Source organism: Apaloderma vittatum, unplaced genomic scaffold (genome assembly GCF_000703405.1).
Source record: "Apaloderma vittatum isolate BGI_N311 unplaced genomic scaffold, ASM70340v1 scaffold6514, whole genome shotgun sequence".
NCBI classification, from domain to species: Eukaryota; Metazoa; Chordata; class Aves; order Trogoniformes; family Trogonidae; genus Apaloderma; species Apaloderma vittatum.
In genome coordinates, this window is record NW_009713219.1 from 83,954 (window position 1) to 109,055 (window position 25,102).

The 25,102-nt window shown below is 44.0% G+C and overlaps 1 protein-coding gene across 1 annotated transcript in view; it reads right to left on the reverse strand.

Annotated features, from left to right (window-relative positions):
- Positions 1 to 25,102, reverse strand: part of GRM7 (glutamate receptor, metabotropic 7) — a 212,102-nt gene that overhangs the window by 63,070 nt on the left and 123,930 nt on the right. Inside the window, 2 exon segments of the mRNA XM_009868286.1 lie at positions 2,735 to 2,935; positions 15,988 to 16,128. Coding sequence (XP_009866588.1) covers positions 2,735 to 2,935; positions 15,988 to 16,128 — 342 coding nt within the window.

Sequence of the window (25,102 nt, forward strand, 5' to 3'; positions counted from 1 at the left end):
ACCTGCAAAAATACAGCTGCTTTGCACTTTGAGATTTTCAGAATCTCACTGCCTGAACACTTGAGGTTTTAAGTTTTCCATATTTTGGGCCTTTTTTGCTCTCAAGGTAGCGTGATGATATCAAAATTCACACTGAGCTCCGAGTACAAATCCAGTCACTCTTCATTAAAGCATCGCTTGAGCTCTTTCTGCATGAATGTCATTACCTTCGCCAGGAAGACAAGACTCCAAAAGCAGGTACCGACAGGATGACTTCAACTGCACAGTGACAGGGAGATCTGCGACATGCAAAGAGGATCTCAAACTCAGGGGCTCAGGATGCTCGAAATTGGGATACAGTTTCTTTCCTCTCTGGCACACAGTTTGGGCAAATCTCTCCCACTGCTCTGCTTTCTGGTTTTGCTACAAATTTAGGTGGAAGACTAGGAAAACAGGATTTAAAAGCATAGACTAAACATTGCTTTCCAGGTCCTAACCTTCCTGAGGTTAGGAAATCTCTGTCCCTGCCCTCCCAGCCACGACACGATGGCTGAGGAACATGCAGGCACCAGCACCTGGGTCCCAGGAGCTCCCAGGCTTCATCAACGAGGATGCACCACTGGACCAGCCAAAGCTTTCTCGTGGCTTCTTCCCTTCCCTCATCCCTCTGCATTTTTCAGGCCATCCTCATCTGTTTGGTGAGTTCTATGAGCGCTGTTTATCCCACACCTCTAGGAAGATTGAACAACGTAGAGCAGTTCTGGGAATTCACTTTTCCAGAACAATGAGAAGAAACAGGTTTAGGAATATCTTTCCATGGCCCGAGGAAGGGCCCCCTCAGGAGGGTCCCAGCTAAAAATGGAGCCTGGCTCTACAAACACATGTGCAGCTACGCACTATGAATGTGACATAAGAAAAGCTAAACCTTGCCCCTGGATGACAAACCTTAAAAGAATTGGGTTTTTTTCCCCTACAGAAAATGTCTACACCCAGACAGCCAAAAGAAACTAAAAAGGCTTAAAGCTATCTCAGCCCTGCCACCATTCTCCTTCCCATGCTAAAAAACAAACTGTGGTTTCAGTCCCCGGGCTGGACATCAGTTACATCTCTACAAGCAAAGAAAACCACCACATGGCCATGGAAACCAAACACAAAAAAGTAATCTTTTAAAAGGAAACACAAATAAGGAAACCAAAGTTGGTGCAAACAATTCTTGGAGCTGGACAGTAGGCAACACCAATTTCTCATAAACTATGTCTCAGCTCTATTAAAGCAATTAGGTGAGCGTTCAGCATCTTTATATGCAAGAAGTGTCTAGAGATGACCACGTATGGGCTGCTTTTCAGTACTAAAATGGCCCAAGTGCAATTCTGTATACGAACGCTGTACTTCTACAGGAGCTCTGTCCTTTATAATTAACCTTCAGAAATAGGGAAAGCAGAGCTCTCCAGACCTCCTCAGATCATTCATCTTAAAATTTGCTCCTGGCTGTAGTTAACACCACTTACTTCAAGGGAAGAAATTAAAATCTCCTCATATTCACCTCGCTGTTCAGAAGGTGATTTATACAGGAAGGAAAAATAACCTTGGCAAAAATGATCAAGCTTGACCACAAAATACCATCTGTGTTCCTACCTTTAAATCTCTTGGGTCCTACTGGCTATGTGTGGGTTTTGTTAAGTTTATTAGTAAAAATGTTTACTAGCTGATGGCAGCAGGGAAGAGCGACGAAGCTCATGCAAACCCTCTTCCCAGGCAGCAACAGCCCCGGATGCCTCACATTTCAAAAAGGTTATTTTTTCACTGCTTTTCTAAATCTGTTCTGAATACTGGTTTGGAGGTCTAACTTTTGGCTCCTGGTTAAATCTTGGATCTTACTGCAAGAGCCATCAGACCTCCTGGCAAGTAGATCAGCAAAGTTCACGCAGGAGACGTAACATCAGGTAAGCAACTGGCTCCAGTGCCTCTTGGCTGGTTGCACATGAATATTTGTTAGTGAAACTAATAAAATAACACTAAAACATGCAGAGGCAAGGAATTTCAGCTCATATTTAGGCTTTATTCATATAGTGCAATGCAGATAATAGCGCATGAAAGCCTACTGTGCGGTCTGAAATAAGAGGGCTGGAATTGCCACTGTTGGCGCCGTCGCGGAAGCGCAGATGGGCAAGCGACAAGCAGAGAGATCAAGTGCTCTCATCCTCATTCCCAGGATGTTTCTTCTGCTCTGAAGTCTTACTGGAGGAATGAAAGTTGGAGTAACTAACTCTAAACCGCACAGTTCTGGCTCTGCGAGTGAACCCTTTAGCTGTCCTCTCCCTTCTCTCGAGCACACAGCTAACCCCGCGTCGGGGTGCCGGGATTTCATCCAGCTCTCTCCAAGCACAGGGAACAACATAAATAAAGAGTTAAAAATGATATGTGATGCTGACAAACTTCTAGAGTTTCAACAGGCATATTTAGTCAGAAACAAGCTTAGGTTTTCACCCAGTTATTTCTCTCTTAGGAAATCAGTCTTCTGGAAGCCTTCCTAAAACGGGAGCAGTGATTTCTGCCTTTGGGCAGCAGCAGCTTACTTGTGTTGGCTAAAACATGATGTTTTCGAAAAGACCCTAAACAGTGTTCTGCCCATAAACTCTAGCATAACAACGCTAAAAAAAAAAAAAGTATTGTTCTGCATTGAATGAAAAAAAATATAAAAAAGAAATAAAATGGAAAGAAGCCACACGCGACTGAAGAAAGGGTTGGAGCTCACCGTTGAAGTTAACGCCGCGGATGTACTTGAGCAGCTTTTTGCCTCCGGCGTGCTCCATCTCAGGGCAGACTCCCGCGTAGTCGGTGCAGAGGTCCTTGTTCATGTGGTGCAGCGCGTGCGCCATGGCGTAGACCGCGTCGATCACGAACTGGACCTTCCCCTCCTGCTCGTAGTGGGAGTCTTTGCCGATTCGCTCCTGTCCTGCACGGGAAAAACACGCACACACGTGTACACACCCACACAGAAGAATGGTAAGGAATGGTATTTTCCTGGTATCAAATACAAATAAATCCTCTGGGAGCAGCATTTGAAGAACAGCGTGTTTTAGCCAATGCAATAAAACATTCAGAGTTAGAGTTTTACTCATTAAAACAAACTCAAGCCTTCTTTCTTGACAGTAGAAATATCAACACCTCTTCTTGCAAGTTATTCTACCATAATCCAGACAAACAAATCCTACCATAATCACAAACTTGAAACTCTAACCTACAGGGACCATCTCAGAGAGAGAAAACACCCGACTCCGTATGCTCCCACAGCAGGTCTCTGAGAGCAGAAAGCATTTAAAATAAAGCACAGCCAGGATTGTGAAGCCTGATGTAGTTCTGCTGCAAATCCCAGTCTCTAATTGAAAGAGAGAGACAAGACTGAGGGAAGAGAGAATCGCTTCAGAGCTGCAGCCGACGGGGTGCTCCACAGACAGAGCACCTCAGGGAGCTCACCAGGTTGCATCAACTGCAAACACTCCTTCTCCCCAACCTGCAGAGGCTGAGACATCCTTGCAAATCCACTTATTGCCTTTAAAATATTTTAGCAGGCAAGAACTTAAGGAATCCAAACACTTGGAGATCTCTGCCTTGGAGATCTTCTCATCCAACAGGCCAAGGCATTAAAAAAATAAAAATAAAAAACCAAGTCTGAGAGAAGGGAGGCGTTTTGCAGATGGAAAATCAGAACACCAGGTACTAGTCCACGAAGAGTCAAAAAAAATAATAGCAGTGACAACAAAGGTGAATCTAGGTTCGTGCCTTAACCACTGCCTCCCGAGACAGGCACGTGACCTCTAACTTCACCAAAAATGTGGCCTCTGCGCTGTATGGCTGCATGAAGAGATAACCGGGTGCCTCTGCAATTAGCAGCAAATCAATCGGCATTTTCAGAGCTTGAGGCAAGGCACAACAGGTTGATGATCCGTCTTCTTTGATTTCTTCTTCCCTGAAAATGCCCACTAACTTCTTGTTTTACCTTGCCCAAGTAACACCTGTGTGATTCAATTTATTGTACTTACCCATCTCACTGGGGTTTCATGAAGCGTGATTAGTGCCCATGAAGTGCTCTGGAAGCAGCAGAAGCACAATCTATTATTTTCCAAGGGTAGCAAAGCCACGTCCCACCTGTTCCACCTGCAGCACCACGCTTCTTTCTAACCTCCCGTTGCCCTTGACCACCTTCCCGCAGCACCTGCAGGGACCTGCCCTGCCGGGAGCTCCCAGAAACCAGCCCTCAGAGTCATTTATTGCAAATATTTTAGAGACGTTCAAACCAAAGGGAACGCTCGGTTGGAGGATACGAGCGGGCAAAATTCTTTTGTTAGTATCCTTAATTAGAAATCGGGATGAGTGAATTTAAATTAGCCGACTGATACCAAGAAGGGAAGGAAATAGAGTTGTTAATGACTGTGAGAAATAATGATTTTAACAGAGGCAAGAAGTCCATTTTTCTGTGGCTGCTCAACTAACACGGTTGTATCATCCTTTTTTTTTCCCCCCCTCCAAGTGGAGAGGTGATACACCAGGATGACAAATAAGCACAGAGATCACCATCTTTTTACAGAAGTTCTGCAAGCACAAAAAACTTTCTCAATGTGCACAAAAGTGATTTGCTTAAAGTTAGAAATCCCCCTGTACGAATATCTTCAATTATCTACCCTTTTCCTCTTTTTTTGGTTCCCTCTGTAGCTCGCAAACTGCATCACTGATGCCTGACCCACTCAACCTCCGTATTAGGTTTGAGACACCCCCTGCCAAAGCCGCTCAATTTTAAATCCCAGATACACTGGAAACACTGAAATCCTGCAAAAAAATTCAGCAGGGCAGGAGAGCTCGCAGGCTGTGCAGACCCACGTAATTGTCCTTTTCATTATTTCGCTCCCCCCTCATTGATTACAGAACTTATTGCGTTTCCAGGCCCTGACAAGCAAAATGCTTTTAAGTGCTTTCAGCTCAGCTACAGAACCCCATCAGCAATGCAACAGGAAGGCGTGCCAAGGGATGGAAATGCTGCACACAAACAACACTGATTAGGCATATTAAGCTCCAGAAGCACAGTTGGCTAAAACCTTTAGCACTGAAGTTATCTGTGAAAGCAACATCAGAAAAAGCCACTTAAAAAGAAGAACAAGAGCAAGGCTAATGGCGTCCAAGTATGAAAATAATAAAAGTTTGAAAAAAGTTAACAGAATTTCCCGTAACAATAATGCCTTCCCGCATGAAACCAGCCATTTAGTGCAGTGTTAAACACCAAGAATTTGTGCACGAGAAATCCAGGTATGGATCAAATGTAACTGCCCTCCCAGAAAACATGCTGGAATTTGTATAATTAAACCAAGAGTGTGCTATCCTTCATACTAATATAGAGTTACCTTTTAAAAGAGACTTTATTACAAGTTTAGCCCAAATTTGAACTAGTGAAGAACCTGCCAAAAAATTGCCATATTTTACATATGTCAAATAGTCTTCAGAATTCAACAGTAAAAAATAATAAAAAAAATCCAAATTAATGGGCCTGGCTGAACAGAGTTTTCCCTCTAGCTCACATCAAGCTACCACTGTAGTAACCCAAGGAGCAGTAAATCAGGCCAAGCTGTTTTCAGACAGGGATAAGCCAAGGGATGGGCAAAATTTTCACTCCAACTTCAGCATCAGCTAAACCCCTCCTGGGTTTAGCTGAAGAAAGCCAGGCAGGAATAGCTCCCAGATATATTGCTGTATAGAAATTCAGTTACTCATTATTCCTGCAAAAGGAGACCCACAGGAAGGAGCCCTGAGCCCCTGGCCCAGCCACATTCGGATGTCGTGGGGCTCTCGGAGGGAGCGAAGGCTGGTGCAAGAGAAAGAGCCAACACCTGAACTCAGGTGCTGGGTTCCCCAGAAGAACACCAAAAGTACAGAAGTACCCCATTTGCACTGGCATCTTCTGCTCTTCTCGCAAGCCTCTGGTCTTTAAAGGCTGGATTATCATTATTATTATTAATTATTATAATATTTTAATTTTTTTTAACTTGGTGATCTTCAGGAGCCAAACAACAACATTATTTTCTTCATCAATGAAGCAGTTGACACTCCAGGCACAGGCAGAGAAAGCTCTTTCAAGAGAAGGCACTTTTGTTGCATGGATTTGAAATGGAGTACCTTGGGATGACAGGAGAAGGATGAAGCACAAAAGCAATTTATTGACATGAGCATTGTTTGCTTCCAAAAGATCTATTTGGAGGTGATGACAAATAGTTTAACCTCACTTCCTACTAGAGTCTCAAGTGCTCATCATCATGATTCCTAAGAGACAGAGCGGCTAGAGCTCTTGCTTCAGGCAAACCTTCACAAGAGAAAAATACTGCAACAAAGAACAGATAAAAAGCCCCAAACCCAGAGCAGTGAGAACAGAGACAGAAGGAAGTCCTCTTCTACAGTGTCCTTCAGCTGACACAAATGAAATGAAAGTTTGAGAACTCCTAGTCACGCTTTTTTTCATCTCCAGAAAGGCGACACTTAACACCTTGCATGGAAAAGGAGCCGGCAACATCATTTTTCACGTTCCATTTTCTCAGCTTCACTCCTTCAGCTGATTTTTCTGGACTCATGGTTGACCATCAAATAATGTAGAGGGTATGTTGTGATGCATACATCATGTTGCATGGACAGGGGTTTTTTTGCATCTAATTCATAGAGACAGGCAGCAAACCCCCACCTCATGGGTGCTCACCTTAGATGAGTTCAGATGTCAGTTCAGTTTCTGAAGGATTAAACATGTTTTAAAAGGGACTCACACGATAGCACTGCTGAGGACCCAGTGATAGCCATCATTAACAAGAGATTTAATTTAAAGATGGCAGAATGCTCACAGTATCAAACAAGCAGCTATTATTTGTACAAGTTAAAATTCAACAGCTGGTTAAGTGCTACCAGAGAAACATACAGTCTTCATCCATCTCCAGCATATTTAGCTTCATTAGAAACCTGATGCCTGTGAGCAAAGAGACATCCATGATGCAACAGCTACAATTATTAGTCTCAGACTGTGTAAGTGTCCAGAGATGCTATTTTACAACACTACTGAAGCTTTCTCCAGGTCCACAGAGTGCCGAGAGCTCAGCCTGTGCAGCTGCAAGGGCTGTACTCCCTGCAGACACACACAATAGCACAAACCAAGTGGATCTGTCTTTAAGAGACAAGTACCTGCGTCCAGGGCTCTCCAAAAGAAGATCAGAGCTATTACTCCTCAGATACTCACTCATGGTACAGACACTGCTGTACACACAGGAGATGCAAAGTCTGAAGGCTTCTCCAGACAAGCTCTTTATTTGGAAGCAGCCGAGTACTAGAGCTTGAGGAAAACTTAACAATACGCTAGAGTAAACATTGTGATTTAAACAGGCACTGTATGACAATCAGGCCTCTTTGCAATATAATCCATGTATTGTCCTTTTACAAAGACGTACAAGATGCAATAACAGCCATGTAGTTAGAGCCATCTACCCAGCCCAGTCCCATTCAGAAGATCTCATTACAGACAAAAGCCTTTATCTCAGGGCCATCAATCCCATGGATTTTCTTGGAGAAAGCAGATGAACTTGCAAGTTTCTACTGCTAACCAAACAAGAACATTCTTCTGCACTGCGATAAAAACTCAGGCTAAACGTAATTTCTGTGGAGATTGACTTCAGGGCAGGTGAGTCCGAACTGGGGAAAGGACCCACAGCAAAAAGAACCGGAAAAAAGCTCCTTTTTGGTTGTGGGGTGTTTTTTTTGTTTTTTTTTTTTTGAGCCGGGAAAAGCCTTCTTCCCAAAGGCTGAAGACATCCCTCCCCAACCTCCTCTGCAACCTTCAGGGTCAGCAGAGCTCTACAGCCTCCTGCTGCTCTGATGGAAAAAGAGAGAATTTTATATTGCACACCCGATTTGGAGGTCAGACTGGTTGTTCTGTGCCAGTAACAAGCAGGGAAGCCTTTTTTGAACTTTTTTCCTTAAGCTGGTATCCGCTTGACCTGCAGTCAGACATCTGCAGCAGCAGAGACACAAACAGAGATACAGCTGTGCTTAGTGATCTGGTAACACCTCCGAAACCTGCAGCACGCAGATGCAGTCAGCTTGAACTACGCCTCATCAGCTAACATGCTCTAATCAGCTTTAGCTATGCCTAATCAGCCAACATGAGCTAACGAGACTTTGGCAACCAGGCTCTCACACTGCCTTACAGCATATTCCTCATCCAGGAGGACAAAATAAAAAAAAAAAATTAAAAAAAGTCTTGTACTGTGACTGGTCTTCACTTGTAAGTATTGAGATAAAAACCAAAAGGAGCCCAGCGCAGCAGAAAGTTCTACTGAAAATTTGTTATTCCAATACCAGAAGTAACAATATGACAGAGTAAGGATCATAACAATAACAATTCAGCAGTTTACAGCGTGCCTTGATGCAAAGACTTTTGTGAAGATTCAGCTGCTTCCATCTGTCAGACGGATTTTGTTTTTCCCCTCAGTTACACTGGTTCAATCCCTGTAACAGTTTCTGTTAGCAGGTGTGTACGTGTATTTAAGAAAAGAGATTTTACATTAGAAAACTGACCTAATTTTCTTACATGAAGACTTTTCTCTGTGCATTCAACAGTCCCATTACAATATAAGCAATAGGTCTCATTTATATTCCCGTGCTGAAGTACTACAGTCATAAAAAAAACCATTGGCACTAGGCTGGCTGACACCTGTCTAAATCCCAGAGACTTCACAGCTTTATATTACTAACATGCACAGGAAGAAACCTTCCTGTAGCAATAACTGCCAGTGAACCCAGCGATCTAGTAAATGTACAGAAGAAGAACTTTTTAAAGATTAGAAGGCCTGACCTGGAGCTCCCTTTATATTTGAGCAATTGGGTAAAAAAGCAGTTTGCAAATAGAGGAATATGCGTGTAAATGGAAGGACAATGGTCAGTGAATCAAGGAGCTTTGTTGGCAAATCACCTTGGCAATCTAGAAATAGAAGTAATTCTAAGAAGTGTGTTTCCGAGTGACAACAAAATTTAGAAATCCACAGAACTGGTTTACCTTTAGAATAAATTCTTAGAGGTTTGTTTAATGTCGGTTGAACCAACCATTGCAGGGAATTTCAGGTATATATACTACGACAATAAATGAGATTAATTTTTTAAAAAATTAAAGCATAGATGTCATTAAGCTATAAGGCACACTTGGACAATTTGATATTATATGGAAAATATTTTGTTTACAGAGTTGCACGTGGCCAGTCAACCCGCAAGCTAGCACATAACATAGTTTGTTTGCTCCCAAACCTGGGCACGTGACATTTTTCTGAATAAAACATCAGCTTTTCTTTCTCATGGGTGCTGGCATCAGTATGTTTAGGCAGTCTGGAGGCAAAACAAGATGCAACACAACCTAGTAAAAGAACAGAGAACTGAAATGCTGGGTTTCAGACTGAGGTCAAACATTGACTAACTGTGCATCCTCACGTACTTCCCAGTCTCTCTGAGCTACGGCTGCAGCTGTGCCGGCCCAGAGAAGTTAGAGGAGTCATGCAAAGACGAGCTGGGCTTGGTAAGAAGCAATTCATTGCGGGGCACATTGCTTCATTCCCAAGATGTATCTTGGATAATTTTTTTTTTTTTTCCTCCTGGAACATTGCAATTTGAGAGGGAGCCTATAACCCAGATCCTGGACAACTTGAGAGACGAACACGATCAGAAAGAAAAGAGAAAGCAGAAGTTGTCAGTGGAAACGTGTTACAAAAATACAGCTCAGCCTCTCACTAGCAAGGAAACATGCTCTAAGTGTCCTGAGCAAGAAGAGGCAGGTTGTACTAGCAAAGCAGGAAAACAACTGCCTGGACCACTCATTGACCTGCATCAGAGCTCGAGGTGTAATTGAGAAGATGAATTTCCCACCCTGGTCTGCCCTTTAACCCTATTTGTAGCTTGCAGGGCAAGCAAAAGAAGATAAATTTTAGTCTTTGCCCTTTCTGCACTGGATATTATATACCTTCACACACATGCACCGACACACATTTCATACCCCGGCGCCCGGAGGAGAGAACGCACTGAGCAATCTCTGCAACAAGAGCTACCCAAAAGCTTTTCTGCTCGTGCCTATGTCATCCATCACACAGCACAACAGCCTGGGAAAACTCCACCCTCAGGTACAGGCACGTAATCCCTGCTGTGCCCAGTGGCAGCCGGGAAAAGAGTATGCGAGCTGAGGATCTGACCTGCAGCAAATTATTTTATGATTTCTACGTGGCATTCATGGCAACCAGCGTTGCTTTAAGTATTTCTGTATTTCAGCACCTTAATTAACTGCTGGCCAGGACTAGATTACAGTTTAGGACTACTGCCTAGGCAGGACTTCTTAGAAATGATGACAGTGGGCATTAACAAAAGGACTTGGCCAGGCAAGAAGATCTAATACTCCAAGGTTTGGCAAATAAAACAGAATACTGCTGGTTGTTTGGTAAAATAAAATACTAAGAGGATAGCAACGGAGCCTGGACCTCCACAGTCTTAGCTGCTCAGCCACAGAGCCTACAAGCCAGCCAAGTTGTCTTTGCACTACACACAGAGGTAATAAGGTTTATGAAGCAGAGCTGCAGAAAAAACAAACAGAGAACCTGGAGACGGAGATGAAGCACCTCCACGCTCCCAGCCCTCAACACCAGCACTGGGAATCAGAACCAAATCTAAATTTAGTGCGTCTTCCTGACATGATTTATATGGCTCTGTGAACAGCTAAGGTCTTCTGACACCCTCAAGTCCAATAGATATTCATCCTAATGAATACCATCAAGCATCCTAATGAATACCATCGCGCACACCATGGCTCCTGGCATTTGTTTCAAAAAAAATGCTTTAGATATTGGCCATCTGCCATCAAGTTGCTTGAAACATCTCAGACAATTTATTTTTTCCTGAGATGAGGAATTTTGATAGCATTTTGAAAACTATTTTTTTCTTTCCATGGAGAATGGCACTTTGCTAATCATTAATGCACTAGATCACTTTTTGTAGTCAAATTATAAATAATATTCTGATACCCCCTCAGGCTCTGCTATTTGCTACATCTTTTCTTTCTCATTATTTTTCCTTCCCTAACATATGGCTTCACCCTAACAGTCATCTTGGCTGCTGGTGAGAAAAAAGACAGGGTATTGCTCTTACCTTCCTTTTCCTCAAAAACAACCCCCAAACCTCAAAACACAAACAAAGATTTCCAGCTATATATAATTTTAAGGTTACTACAGAAATTAAGTGGTTTTCCAAAACCATCTGGAGGGTCTTCCCCCACCCCTGCTTTTCCACAGCCATGAAACAGAGCAGTGCCTCGTTTGGGGCAAATTTCGGGTATCCAGACTTGGGCTTCCACCTTTGTGGATTCATTATGTATTTCCCAAAATCACCACTAGTTTTGAGAAAACTCAGATGAAGTGTGGCTGCCAGCACTGTGTTCCAAAGGTTATATCCCCAAAAAAGCAGTTCCAGGAAATTCTGACAGACAAAGGGCACACGCGGCACAAATTCATGGTAAAATATAAAATGTAGGATACTATTCCTTTGCTATTTTAATCTTTTCCTGTATTAAATGGAAATCTGACTTTTCTTCCTTCCCTAAACAAGGGAAGTCAGATGCTCATCAGAACATGAGGTATCCTCTCCCCAGAGAGTAGACGTACATATACACACACTCAAACTACTGCTTTCTTCATTATTATCTTTTTATTTTTACCCAAGGCACCTCTGTCCTTCACTGACTTTTAATCCTGTCTTGCAACATTTTTAGATGAGAGAAACTCGCTCCTTAGCCCAGCCCCTCCTGATCGATGCTCCTGACATTTTAAAAGGGATTTGGCCTCTCTGAGCCACCACACCTTTGCCCAGTAAAATGCTGCTGATGGGGTAAGACTCCTCAGAGCATCATCCCTCCACCACGCTCCCTCCTCTTCCTCCAGCCTTGAACAGGGACCCAACAAATGCTCAGAGATGCTGGGGATGAGCAGGTTGAGGTCACTCCCTGTGCAGGAGCTTGGCACCTGAGCTTGGTCATGGCAGGAGATGTTTCTCAAGGACTCTACACCGAGAGGACTCATGGTCCTGAGATTGCTCCTGCCCACACACGCAGCCCCAGGGAGGTGAATCTGGGTCCCTTTAAGGCATTTTCTCCGCTTTCAATTTAAATTCTAAGCACAGCAGCCCCTCTCTTACAAACCCTCTTACTAAGTTTCACTTCATCTTGCAGGGAGCTTCCTCCCAGCCTTTTCTCCAGAGCAAGTCATCACCTGAGCCATCATCCGGGCTGTACCCTCACACTGATTACACTTGCAGATAATTAGGAAAGCTCTCTGAGAAACCTGCATCCTGATAAATGGCATCCAAGGTGACATCACCCTTATATCACTTCATTAAGTCTCCTTGAGTGTAAAGCTATGGGAATTAAAGGCTATGTTTAATAAGTGGGAAGAGCCAAGCGTTTCCATTGCCTTTCCTGGTGGGGTATTTGGAACGTGGGAAGTCTTGGGGTGCAGAGGTACTCCTGGGTACTCATCAGCTTCCACACCTCTCTGGTGAGCCCCTCTCCCTGCTGAGGACAGTGTTGGGCTCAGGGGCACCCAGGAGGTGGCCGTGCTGGTGGGTGTCGGGAGAGCAGCCCGCAGCTGTCTGCAGACACCTGTGCACAGGGCAATGTCTGGAATATTCACAATTTGATGATTCTATGCTCTGAAATACGCAGAACCGTGCGTTTGGTTTCAGTAATCACTTTGGAAGTCAGGAAGAACCCGGTTCGTGACAATGTGTCATGGTCAACACTTGAAGGCCAGGCTGGACGGGGATTTGAACAACCGGGTCTAATGGGAAGTGTTCTTGCCCATGACAGATGGTGGGAATGAGATGGGCTTTAAGGTCCCTTCCAACCCAAACCATTCTATGATCCTATGAACACAGAAAAACTTGTTTTACCGACTGTTAATTCCAACTCCCTAAATCTTTTGGCACAGGCAATATTAGTACAATGTGGCTTTGTACAGGGAAGTATCTTCAGCTGAGCTCACAATCAAAGCCCAGACCCCACAGAGTCACAGCATGGTTTGGGCTGGAAAGGACCTTCAAGGGTCACCTAGCCCAAGCCCCTGCAGGGAGCAGGGACATCTTGCACTGGATCAGGTAGCTCAGAGCCCCATCCAGCCTGATCTTGGATGGCTCCAGGGATGAAGTCTCTACCCTCTCTCTGGGCAACACGTGCCAGTGTCACCTCAGCAGGTGATGTGGTGTGGGCAGAGCACTTGGTGGTTCCCTTTGCAGAATCACAGCTACAAAGAGCAGTACTATTCCCTTCTGCAAAGACAGTCTTTTCCTTCTGTTATTCCTTCCCTAGAAAAAGCACATTTTTACCATAATGGATGGTACCAAAAACTTCCTATTCCCCCAAATATTCCTACATTAACCTGACATGGCCTGTTACAACTGAAGCAAGTGTCTAATATTCATAAATGTGAGCAGCAAGAAGTAAAACGATGAACTGTCTAAAACCAATGTTTGTTCCTCTCATGCCGTTTCAGAGGTTATATTAGATTCCCCGTGTGGTTTGATGAAGAGTCCTTAAAAGCAAACCGCAGCATCCCACGAGGGGCGAGGCAGCAGCTCTGGGGCCCGGGCAAGCAGAGAAAGCAGCACCCGACCGGGGTTATGGCACTTCCTTCCCCAGGGAAAAGCAAAGCACTCGGCTGTCTCTGCGTGTTTGCTTTGAGGCGGCTGAAATTACCCAATCCCAGCAGAAATTACCAAATACCAAAATTAAACAACCACTAGAAAGAGAGTAATTAGTTACAGCGGTGTGCTTAACCTTATCTGGAAATAAGGTGGGGTGGGCTAAACAGAATTTTCACGTTGTCATTCTAGATCTTACCCATCCGAGAAAAAACAAGGGAAAGCTCTCACGCTTAAATAAATATAAATGGCAGCAGTACAGAAGTTCTGCACATAGAAATATCCCGGAAAGCTGCTGTATGACAAGGTAAGCTGCCCACAGGGTGCCTCCGTGGAGCGGTTTTTCTTCTCGATCGCAGTCTGTGGCCACGAGCACCGAGGTTCAATTCGAAGCACGAGCCTCCCACACCTCACGCCGGTGCTCGGGAGCATGACTGCTGTCAGAAACCGATGGCCTGTAGCCTAGTACCTCGCTGCATTACAAATTACCGATCAAACTTCAAAATAATGGTGATGATCATTCACAACATTATTGCATCGGCGGGACATTACAACTCTCGCGCTAGCAATATAAATTCAGGGCTAATGCTTTTTCTGATGCACAATTTACTTCAGTTTGTAGAAGAGGGAAGGGAGACGTCGAGGCACGTCGTTCGGTGCAATATCGAGCTGTAATGTGGCATTTCAGTTCGACAGGGTAAGTTAGCCAGCGAAAACAAATGCTTTTACTGAACCTACGCCGAGGGAAGGCAGAACACATCGGGAAGCACAGCCCCTGAGCAATCGTAATAATGTGATGGCATAAAGAATAAGAGGCTTTTAGAAATGATCCTAAAGATCTTCTAGCAGTTTTCAGCCAAATTCCAGCCTTTGGGGGAGACTCCAAATGCCAAATTTAACAGCAGTGCATTCCCAGCCGTAACTGCACGGTTTCTACGCACAACACTCCTACTCGCACCCATGAATGGAAACCAAAAGCAGATGATATGAAATATGGAAAGTTTTCATCAATTTTCAATCAAAGTAAAACATATCCTCCTATGAACTAATTTCCTTTGATCAAAACTCAAGGAAATTACTCAACATAATGAATTTAAACTGCTGCTGTGGAAAATTAAAAGGGGAGGGGAGGAAAAGGCAAAGGGAGGTAAAGGCAGGGCGGGTGTCAGGCAGCATTACCGCTTTCGCAGTCTGTATCACGGCAGATACGTTCTGACCCTGAGCTTACCCACTGCGTTGTAAACCCCGAGCAAATGCCCCAAGTCCATGCTATGGAGGTTCACACCACAAGCAGAGGCTCACCAGAGACCTGGCAGTTTGAGGGCAGACTCTCTCCACTTTTGAGTTTTAGAAACGCTTTGCTAGACCTCAGTCTACAAAGAATTTTCTAGCACCCTCAACCCAATACCTCACCTCAGCACAGGGTCACTAAACCAGCAATGCTGCTCTCACCCCCATGGATCACCCAGTAACACCTGGTCAGGTCTGAAGGACCCCAAGAACATGCATCTCTGCCACCATTTCCTTTCGAATCAAACACTTGGGGTTCAAAGAACTCTGTCACCCTGCATCAGTAGGATGGTTGTGCTAAGAAGGGCAGAGCTCGCTTAAAAATCAAATCACCCCCCAAATGTTACTTGAGCATCTCTGTGACTAGAAATAATCCCTCGACTCTCCACGTGAGCAGAAACAAGAATTCTGAGGCGCCTTTGCCACCTTACTGAGCTGAGGCTGCAAAACTTCATTCAACCCCAATTTCTTGAATACCATCAGTGAGAACAAAAACCTGATCAACAAGTCTACTCTACCTCGAACGAAAACCATTTCTCTCTGTGCTAGTACCTTCCTGCAGGTGCATTTCTTTCAAAAGTTCGGTTCTTGCACAAGCATCACATGCTCCGACACGACGGGCGGCCAAGTTGATTTTGCAGATGAGTGATGAGGCACTCATGGAAATATTCTCCATCTAAATCTAATGGAAACCCTCGAGCCACCCTGCAACTCAAACAGAAGCACTTCTGGGTTGCGTGGAAAATACTGTTGTTTTTTTTTTTTCTCCTGGAGGGACAGCCGGAGAAAAGAAGAAATAGAAGAGTATGTTTTGACTCTTTCCATCTACTTATCCTGCAAGGCTGAAGCACTGTTTCATTTTCTATACAACCTACAAAAATTCAATTTATTTTTCCATCTGTCTCCAGCCAAGCTGCCTTCCATCAGCTGTGCAGTCAGCCCCTGGCAGCACGAGGAGGGAGAAGCGAGTGAAGTTACCTGTGCACTTACGGTCCGTGTCCTCCTTCTTTGACCCAGTGATGGTTAACTTGCAGTTGAAGTTCTCCTCCCAGTACTCTGCAAACCACACGTTCCTTCTGTTGTTCTCCAGGGTGCGGGAGGTAAAATAGGCATCGAACCCTGGAGAGGGAGACAGGTGGAAAGCTGAAACCCGGCTCGTGCTGCTCAGGAGGAACTGCAGCCTGGAAAAGAAATACTCTGCTTGTCCCTTCTTCACCACCCAGCACACGTCCACAGCTCTAACCACACGAGATGACCGTGGAGAAGGAAGGAAGCCCATTGCACATTTTATCTAATCAGCTGTATCTTGCTAGTAAATTGGTCTGCTGCTAACTGACAGGGATAAAGGTAGGGAGATTAACATAAAAAAAAAAAAAAGAGCTATAAGCAAAGAGCATGGATTAGAGATATACAAATAAGGAATGAAAATAAATGATACAGTGCAGCTGGTATTAGGCTGAGCTCAATACACCTAATTTTGTAATTAACCTCTCCAGACCTCCAGAGAAGGCAGTTTGATCTAGACCTGCCATTATTGACACGCCTCATTGTTTTTGTAGCAAGTATTTTTCTCTTAATTTCCGTTCACAAAGGTACAGATAAACTCAGAGACCAAAACTGCTGCAAAGTACAAAGTAACTGTGAATCACCAGGATTTACCAGACACCCGGATGAGACCCCCCTGAAGCAGTGAGGGAGGGAGAAAATATTTCCCAAGACCTGTGAGATTCAGTTTGTCACCGAAGCCGCGCAGCCACAGACTGCAGTGCTGCAGGAGTCAACATGGCATACAACCCCAGCATTAAAACAGTGAGGAAAAAATTGTCATTTCTAACAGCTGAGCTGAAGGGTGGTAAACGTATCTGAAGCCCCTGACTCTTCTTTTTGAAAATACAGACAGCGAATAGTCCTCTACTCACTGAAAGAAACTGCATCACATCCGAGTAGCTGTGTAGCAGCGAGCAGGTTGCAGTTTCTATGGGGTTCTTAACCATGTTTTGTTTCCCTGTAGCACTTACACCAACTTACTACATGAGAAACATATTTTGCTTTGGCTTTTTTTTTCCCTTGTCTTTTTTTTTTTCCCCTCCCCAGAAACATGCACCACTGTATGTACACACACATATATTTGCAAACACAAGTGTATGTATAGAGATTAAAGAAACGATATAGCTGAAGGCTTACAAACCAGTACAGAAAATAAAAAAATATTTAAACTCTGCTACAAAACTAAACAGTTTATGAAATTCTGATCACAAATTAGACCTGCCACAGGGTAGCGATCTTCTCCTGAACTTTTTTTTCCCTTGTCTTTTTTTTTTTTTTCCCCTCCCCAGAAACATGCATCACTGTATATCCACACACATATATTTACAAACACACGTGTATGTATAGAGATTAAAGAAAGGTATAGCTGAAGGCTTACAAACCGTAGAGAAAATAAAAAATATTTAAACTCTGCTACAAAACTAAACAGTTTATGAAATTCTGATCACAAATTAGACCTGCCACAGGGTAGGGATCTTCTCCTGAAGTTCTCAAATTCTGTAATTTAAAACCAAGCCAAATACCCTTTACTAGTTCAGACAAACCCCCTTCACAGATCACGCTCCTTTTAGCAGATTTTTCTCACGGTGCAATACGAAACTCAAAGAAATACTCTCCCAATAAGCCGTGGTAATATTAGGCTGAAAGGAACAACATGTTAGTGCTGTGGTACAGCGCTGTTCTCTCTGGTTATTCCCTTTCAAAGTCACAGCAACTCCTCAGAGCCCAAGGAAACCCCCTTGCACACAAATCATTGCTGATCACCAGCCAAATATCCTACGTATGAGCATGAGGGCAGCAACCTGACCTTCCTTACTGCCACCACAAAGCTCCTACGAGGGCACAGCGTGAGGAGACCAGGCTGAGCCCCCATCCCAGCCAGGGTCACCCGCATTACTATGCCTGGGATTTGGTTTCGCTTGGCAAACAGAAGAGTTGCACGAGGACAAACACATTAGTGCACACTGAAGTGCTCATACGTGAAATCTTTTCTTTTCTTGTCTTTTTTCTTTTTCTTTCTGAAGCTGTATCCTCTCATCTGCTCTGAACACAGCCGAGTGTTCTTGGCATAGAACATGGAAAAGCTTCATCACCTCTGCACCAGAGGTGCCACAACCCAGCAATCGCTGTTCCACCCCTTTGGCCAGCTTACAGGCTCCCGGCAGCTGAAATCCCTGCTTGGTGTTACAGGCTTTCCCAAAGCTGACAGTCCCTCTGAAGCAAGGAGTCGTGCCCATTCTCTTCATACTTATATCAGTCCTACAACAAACACACTGGAATAGCAGGATATTCACCCCTGTTAGTGGTGCTGAGGAGTTTTCCCAAGTCCTCCCTGTCCTGAGCCTGCAACGAGCAACATCAGAGCTTTTGCTTACAGAGGCGGTTTAGATTCAGTATTTTTAATGTAACCTGCCAGAACTGCAATCCCAGTTCAAGTTCAGGTTATGGAAGAGTTTTTTCTTTTACTAAGAAGGCTGAAGTGTTCAAGCTATGCCAATGTGAAACCTAGATAAAGCGGATCAATCCTAAAGAGGACTTGAAAATGCTGTTTGCTCACTGAGAAGCTCAGAGGTAAATTATCGGCTATCCAAAAGGAGCAAATCCATTGACGATGCAAATCTCACAATACCTATTCTATCCCTTTCCTTGGCTTTACAACCTGTACTGGCATTGCAGAAAAGGGTGGAAACACAGAAGCAGCAAGCTCTTACAGATACTAAACCACCTCTCTATATTGCGTGATCACATAGTTCCTTTTGGTTTTGCAGACAGAGATGACAGTAAATACATATTCCATTGAAAGAGAGAAAAAGGTTCCTTGCACCAGAGCCAACAACTCCTCTCACTGCAAAAGGTGGGTAAATTGACTCAATCTGGCACTCCACAGAATGAAATTGAGTTAAGGGAAAAGACATATGGTATTCTTAAATTAGCATAGCAACCCATCTACTGCAGGATGAAACTAGAGAGCATGTACACAGATGTTTTCAAATAAGAAAGATGAGGACTGGGGTCAGTCTGCCTCCTTGTATTAGCTTTGTTTACTACTGACCCAACTATAATATACATTTTCCTAATGCTTAGTCCACTGTCTGTGACTCACACCCAAAGCCCACTGCTCATAAGACACAACATACATGACTTCCAAAGACCAAACCAGAAAAAATGAGTATTGGGGTCTTCCAGAACCAGGCTGAACACAAATTAATATTTTACCTGTGCCTTCACTAGAAAATACAGCCCCCTCCTGCAATAAATACATCAGGAAGCCTCAGCATGCTGGCAATCCCTAAGCCACAAACCATCCCAACTTCATGCCAGCACCCAAAGAGGAGCAACTAAATCCTGGAAACCCGCAAGCAAAACACCAAAAACGGGATAGGAGAAAACCTCAGTGGGGTATTTAAGTGCTACGGAATCTTTGAGCCAACCCCATATATTCAGTGCAGCTTCTCCAGCCCTTAATGTGGGCTTTCCACGTTGAAATTAAAACTTTCCAAAATAAAGTTGCGCAAAGTGCAGGAGATTATATGATTCTATGAAAGGAGACTACCTGTGACTGCTGAGTCACCTCCATCTCCTTCTGACGTATTTTTGCTAAGGCAAAATACTTTACCTGGTTTTCCCGTGTTTTAGGGAAATTCTTTATTAAAACTCTCCTGGTACAGCTCTTGTACTCAATTAATGACAAATTAGCAACTCACAAGCGTTTCTAGAAGGGACAGCACAATTTCTGCATTTCTGGGGTGAAACTCCCTAAGGACAACACTCATGTGGATGGGTCAGAAGAGAATTTAGAAAGTGTTCTTAGATTTTTAGGTACATCCAAGCTAAACCTGTAAACCTCTGTACTAACTTTACTCATAATTGAAAGAGCATCTCTGAGGGGATATTCAGTCACAAGATCTGCCACATACAGATGGCTCAGAAAGAGAAACAGTGTACCTTACCTATGTGCCAAACCAACTGACCTCTGGGAAAAGTGCTCTATAACTTAATAAGATAAAATCAATAAGTCTTGATAAAACCGTAATAGAATTCCATAAGAATTACTCTAAACCTTTACAGATTTAATAACAAATAATAACATTCTCATCGATTTGTTTTAATGATCCCTTTGCATTTTGAGGACGGGATATAGATCCCTATTAAAGAGCGTCCATTTTTTATCATTATTTTCTATCGATCAAGAGAAGCGGGCAAGTGACTGATGGACAGAGTGAAGTGGCAGATTGAACTTCTCCATCTCCTCAATTCCATCCAATTCAAAAGCGAGCAACGCTCACGCGGGACACCACTGTTGATCAGATGTGCCCCAAACACGCGGTTACACGCTGCAAAATACAGCGTGGCACCTCTGCAGGTTGGTGCAGAGTGAAGGAAGTCCTGGAGTCACCGAGGGATCAACATGAGGGAATGTTTCATCAGATCCAGACTGACCTGTAAGGTGTTGGCTCTGGGGAAAAAGTCACTGCTTGCAATTGCCTCAGAAAGATGGAAAACTGTCTTAAAAATCCTCCCCGTGCACACACAGGCAGCCTATCCGTGTCAGCGGGTTTGAGTCAGAGGGACATCTTAAATGCAGATCTAATTTTAGACCTTTTTTTTTTTGAATTAATATGATCATAAACACTGAAGTTGAAATACAGGCGAATGTGTTCTCTGTAATAAGTACAGACTTAAGCCTGTGCTTAAGCTTAATCTTTTTGAACTGAAGACATTAAGACAACTTACATGCCTAGGGCTAAACATAAGAGTTTTGGGTTCAGGGGCTCAGGGAATTAGATGACCCAAGCAAAAAAAGCTGGATGCTTAAATGTAAAAGCAGGAATAATCACTTCTTACCCTTGTACATGGCCAAGTACTACACTTGTGTGACAAGATTTAGTGATTTCCCCATGTTCCCCATGTATCACACTTAAGAAAATGACTTTTTTTCAGCAAACACCTCCAAGAGATATAGATAGCTATTTTATGAGCTTTTACAAATTACAATAAATCTCTTATTACTTTGAATCACTGTGATTACATTAAAGCATTATTCCTGAACATAGAGAGATGATACTACCTAATGGTTTCATTTATTCTCCATCCCAAGATTAATATATAAATTAACAACATAGTGAAGAAACAGACTTAAAAATAAAAATAAAAAAGGGTGGAGTAGGGCTGATCGCAAGCTGGTGAAGTGCAAGGGAGGGGAGGGACAAGCATCCCTCGGCTGCGACGCCACCAAAACAATTCTGGTTGCCTCCTTGGTCCACTTGGGGTGCCAGCCTAAGCCCCACTTGGTCAGGACAGGAGTTATCAGCAGAGCTTAAGCGACTGCAAATAGAAATTACTGCAGGAACACTCCCAGCCCTCCAAGTTCTCCCAGACCAGGGCGTCACTCCAAGATGCCACAGCACCGCGGAGCTGGGAACGCTTCAAAGACCAGCTCGATTCTCAACCAGAAAACGAGGTTTGCTGGCTTGGGGTTGCTCTTGACACCCAAACTCTCATGCCAAATGATTTATTTCTAGCATTAATCGTGCATCTCCCCTTCCATTTGATGCTACACATTGCCTGAAAGCATAGAGCCATGTGGCAGAGCCGGCCGAGGGCGTTACACGTGCTTTGCAGGATAAACTGGGTAGAGGACGGGCTCCAGGAGTGCGAGGGCTGCGCAGGAGGGCAGGGATGTAGCCCAAAGACAGCAATCCCCGAGGAAGAGAGAGATACAAACAGGCGATCCGACTCCAAACCGGCCCCGGTGCAATCCAGGGAAGAAGTTTCCAGCACCCGAGGAGATGAACCGCGGGCGTGTGGCAGATCCACGATGAGAACGTGCTACGGGCTGAACCAAGCAGGTATCTTAAGAGAGACTTCTGTCACTTCTCATTTGCCAAATCCCTAGCGCACGTCGTGGAGCATCTATTTCATGTGTCAGCTGTGACTTCAAGGGCTCGGGGGTTATTTAATCAGGAAAATAATTAAGCCTAATTAAAGCACAAAGTTGTTGACCTACTGCATTTCTCATATGCCTGAAGTGTTTTCATTCCCAGCTCATGTGAGCAAATACAACATATTGACCCAGTTTCACATGAGTACTAACTGTAATCAGCTTATGCTATTTTTATTCTTCTCTATTTTGTCCAAACGATGTCCACACTGACTGCTAGTTACAAATTTTATTTACCCAGCTAGTACATCGTTGCTACGACTACTGATGCCAAGTGAGTTGAAAGCAGCTACTCAGATAATATTCTGATTTTCCTAGTGTTCAAGTCCAATTATTTTAATTTACTGGCATTAAATCTGGGATAAAAATCACAAGCCGTGGAATGATAAGATTAATTTTAAGACAGCTAGTATTTTTTCAGATGTTATTACGCTGTCCAGGCCACAGACTACATAGTATTACGGAGCTGTTAAGATGGTCTAGAGATATTTTCTTGACCTTCTTACTCAATGAAAAAGGCCGTAATATTAAGTGATTTTATTAACTTTCTTCATGCCATAAAAAAATGCTTTAGAGTTGTTTTCATTTTTAATAAAAGCCACTTATAACAGCAAAAAAGGTTATTTTAGTTGGTGTCACTTTTGACTTTTTATTTACGTGACGGAGCACGTACAAAGGCAATTCAGCTCGTCACACCTAGGGCAAACCTGGGATTTTAAGCTATAAAGCTTCTTTATCAGGGAAAGCGATACACGTTGGCTGAGTATCATTGTTATCACTTTTCTGTCACGGCAGCGAGATCATGACCTGGGTGGTGTTTGGCTGTGCTGTAATAGAACAGTTAATACAGCAGTACATTATTATTCATTATTGTACATTTTACTGCCCTCAGGCACTTACTTCCAGAAAGCTCCCATTTATACCAATGTAAACTGTAGGAAAGCCTGATTTTGTCTCTCCTATTTGTTATTTTTATTGCCACGGTTGCTAGAGGCCTCAGCTGAGGCAAGATGCTCCTGCTGCAGCAGGCGCTGGGCACACAAGGAGCTTGTCCCCATCCCTGGCTCCTCTTGCTCCACGGTCTCCTGGATGAGGAGAGGGAGGTTGGATGAAATGATCTCCAGGGTCCCTTCCAGCCTAGGTCATTCTATGATTCTACGATTCTATGATAAGAACACCACCCTCGTACCCGAGCATCTCTGGGATCTCCTAACCCAGAGAGACCCACCACCGTCTTTACGAAAACCAAAACCACCAAATCCATGCCTCGGAGCGCCACGGGGCAGAAGCTGGGGTAGGAGGCTCATGCTCCTCTTTCCCCAAAGAACTGCCGGCTTCTAAGTGCACAAGGTTTTTGCATTTTGAGCCACAGAGGGACTTTCTAGGTTGATGCTGCTATAAGTCACCCTGGTTGCTTAACGCACACAGTGCTCTCCTTTCAGCTCAGCACTGCTGCTTATTCAAACGACTCCTGCTGCGGGAGCGAATAATTTTTTATGAATTGCAATACGCAGAGTCCCAGCCAAGGGAGAAACGCTGCTCACAGAAGGCTGCTCCCGCGAGTGAGGAGCCGTAGCTGCTGCAAAGATGATCACCAGAATCAGGCCAAACAGAACAGATTTAAAAACTCAGCCAGAAGCAGAATGTCTCTCCCAGTAACTCATCCTTCCCTGCTGCCCAGTTATTGAAAACGGGCTATTTCTCTTGCCAGGGCCTCATCCGCGAAGTACTTTTTTGTTCCTCACACCTGAAGAAGAGGGAAAAGGGTTTTTTTTGTTGTTTTTTTGTCTTAACGCTTATCAAAGGGGAACTTAACTTGCTTTCCCTCTCACTTGCATACCCAATCTTCTTGAAAGCTGCTGTTGCTTTCTGCTTTACTGAGACATAGATCCGCTTCTGCATCAACCTCATCCGGCAGCAGCGAAACTCAAGGGGAGTCAAACTGTGTCACCCCGAGATGCGAAGCAAAGTGGTGGCAAGCCGGGAGTCAGGTCACCTTTTTCCTATTAATAGGACTTGCCCCCAAATTCCGAGCTGTTGTTTCAGTTTTTCATTTGCAATCAACTAAATCCCTCCTTATGCACCTTCTTCCCATCACTTTGCCGAGTTCTTCCTCCCACTCTTTTTGCCTGAACAGGAGAAGCTGCTCCACAGATGGCCTGTTTCATTTTAATAATGCAGAGCAGTAAAATCAGAGAGATACAGAAGGTCTAAATGCAGAACATGAGAGTGGTTTCCTTCCCTTTGATAGCAGCAGCAGACAAAACGCACATTGCGTATCCTTAAAAGCATTTAGAACTCAAGTCGTCGGCTTGCATAATTTAAAATTAGGAGAACAATCTGCCTACGTGGTAACGCAGTGACAGGAGTAACTCTTAAAGCTGTTTCACAGGTTAAAATCAGTATAATAATTAAAAAAATAAAACAATAAAGCAAACAAATCAATGGGCACACGTAACAAACATGCCAAAATAAATATAAGGGAAGGTAACCTGGGGGCGGTCGATGCGAGCCCCGGCTGTGCCATTTGGGCACACACACTTGAAAAAATCAACTTGCAAACCCCAAACCGCTGCTCAGGCGTGTTGTCACACCTCCCCAGCAAAGAAAACATCAAAAGCAATCAAAGCCTGTCCTCCTCCTCCTGCGGTGGGAGTGGGAGGAAGAGGTGAGACACGTACCGAGGGGGCTGGGAGGGACCGCAGGGTTCACCGGGCTTCTCCCAGCATCTCCTCATCCCACAGTCATTTCCTTCCATACATGGGGTTATTTTCTTTCTTTCTTTCTTTCTTTCTTTCTTTCCTTGGTGTTTGCACGTGCCTCGCCGAGGCGTTACCAAGTCAACAGCACTAATTCCAGCACGTGTAAATATATTTGCCTATCCCAAAATGTAACATGCACTCTCAGAGACCCACGCTTAGACACACACAAGTCCCCCCCAAACGAGACGCTGAGAGGTGCCGCATTTTTTATTTTTACTATTATTTTTTTTTTTTACTGTTGACATGGTAACACTGGCTAGATGAAAGCAAGGCTTGAACGCAATGCCTCTGTTCCGCAGAGCCCTCGTTCAAGCCATGCTGGCTGCCGATGCTCGGAGCCCGC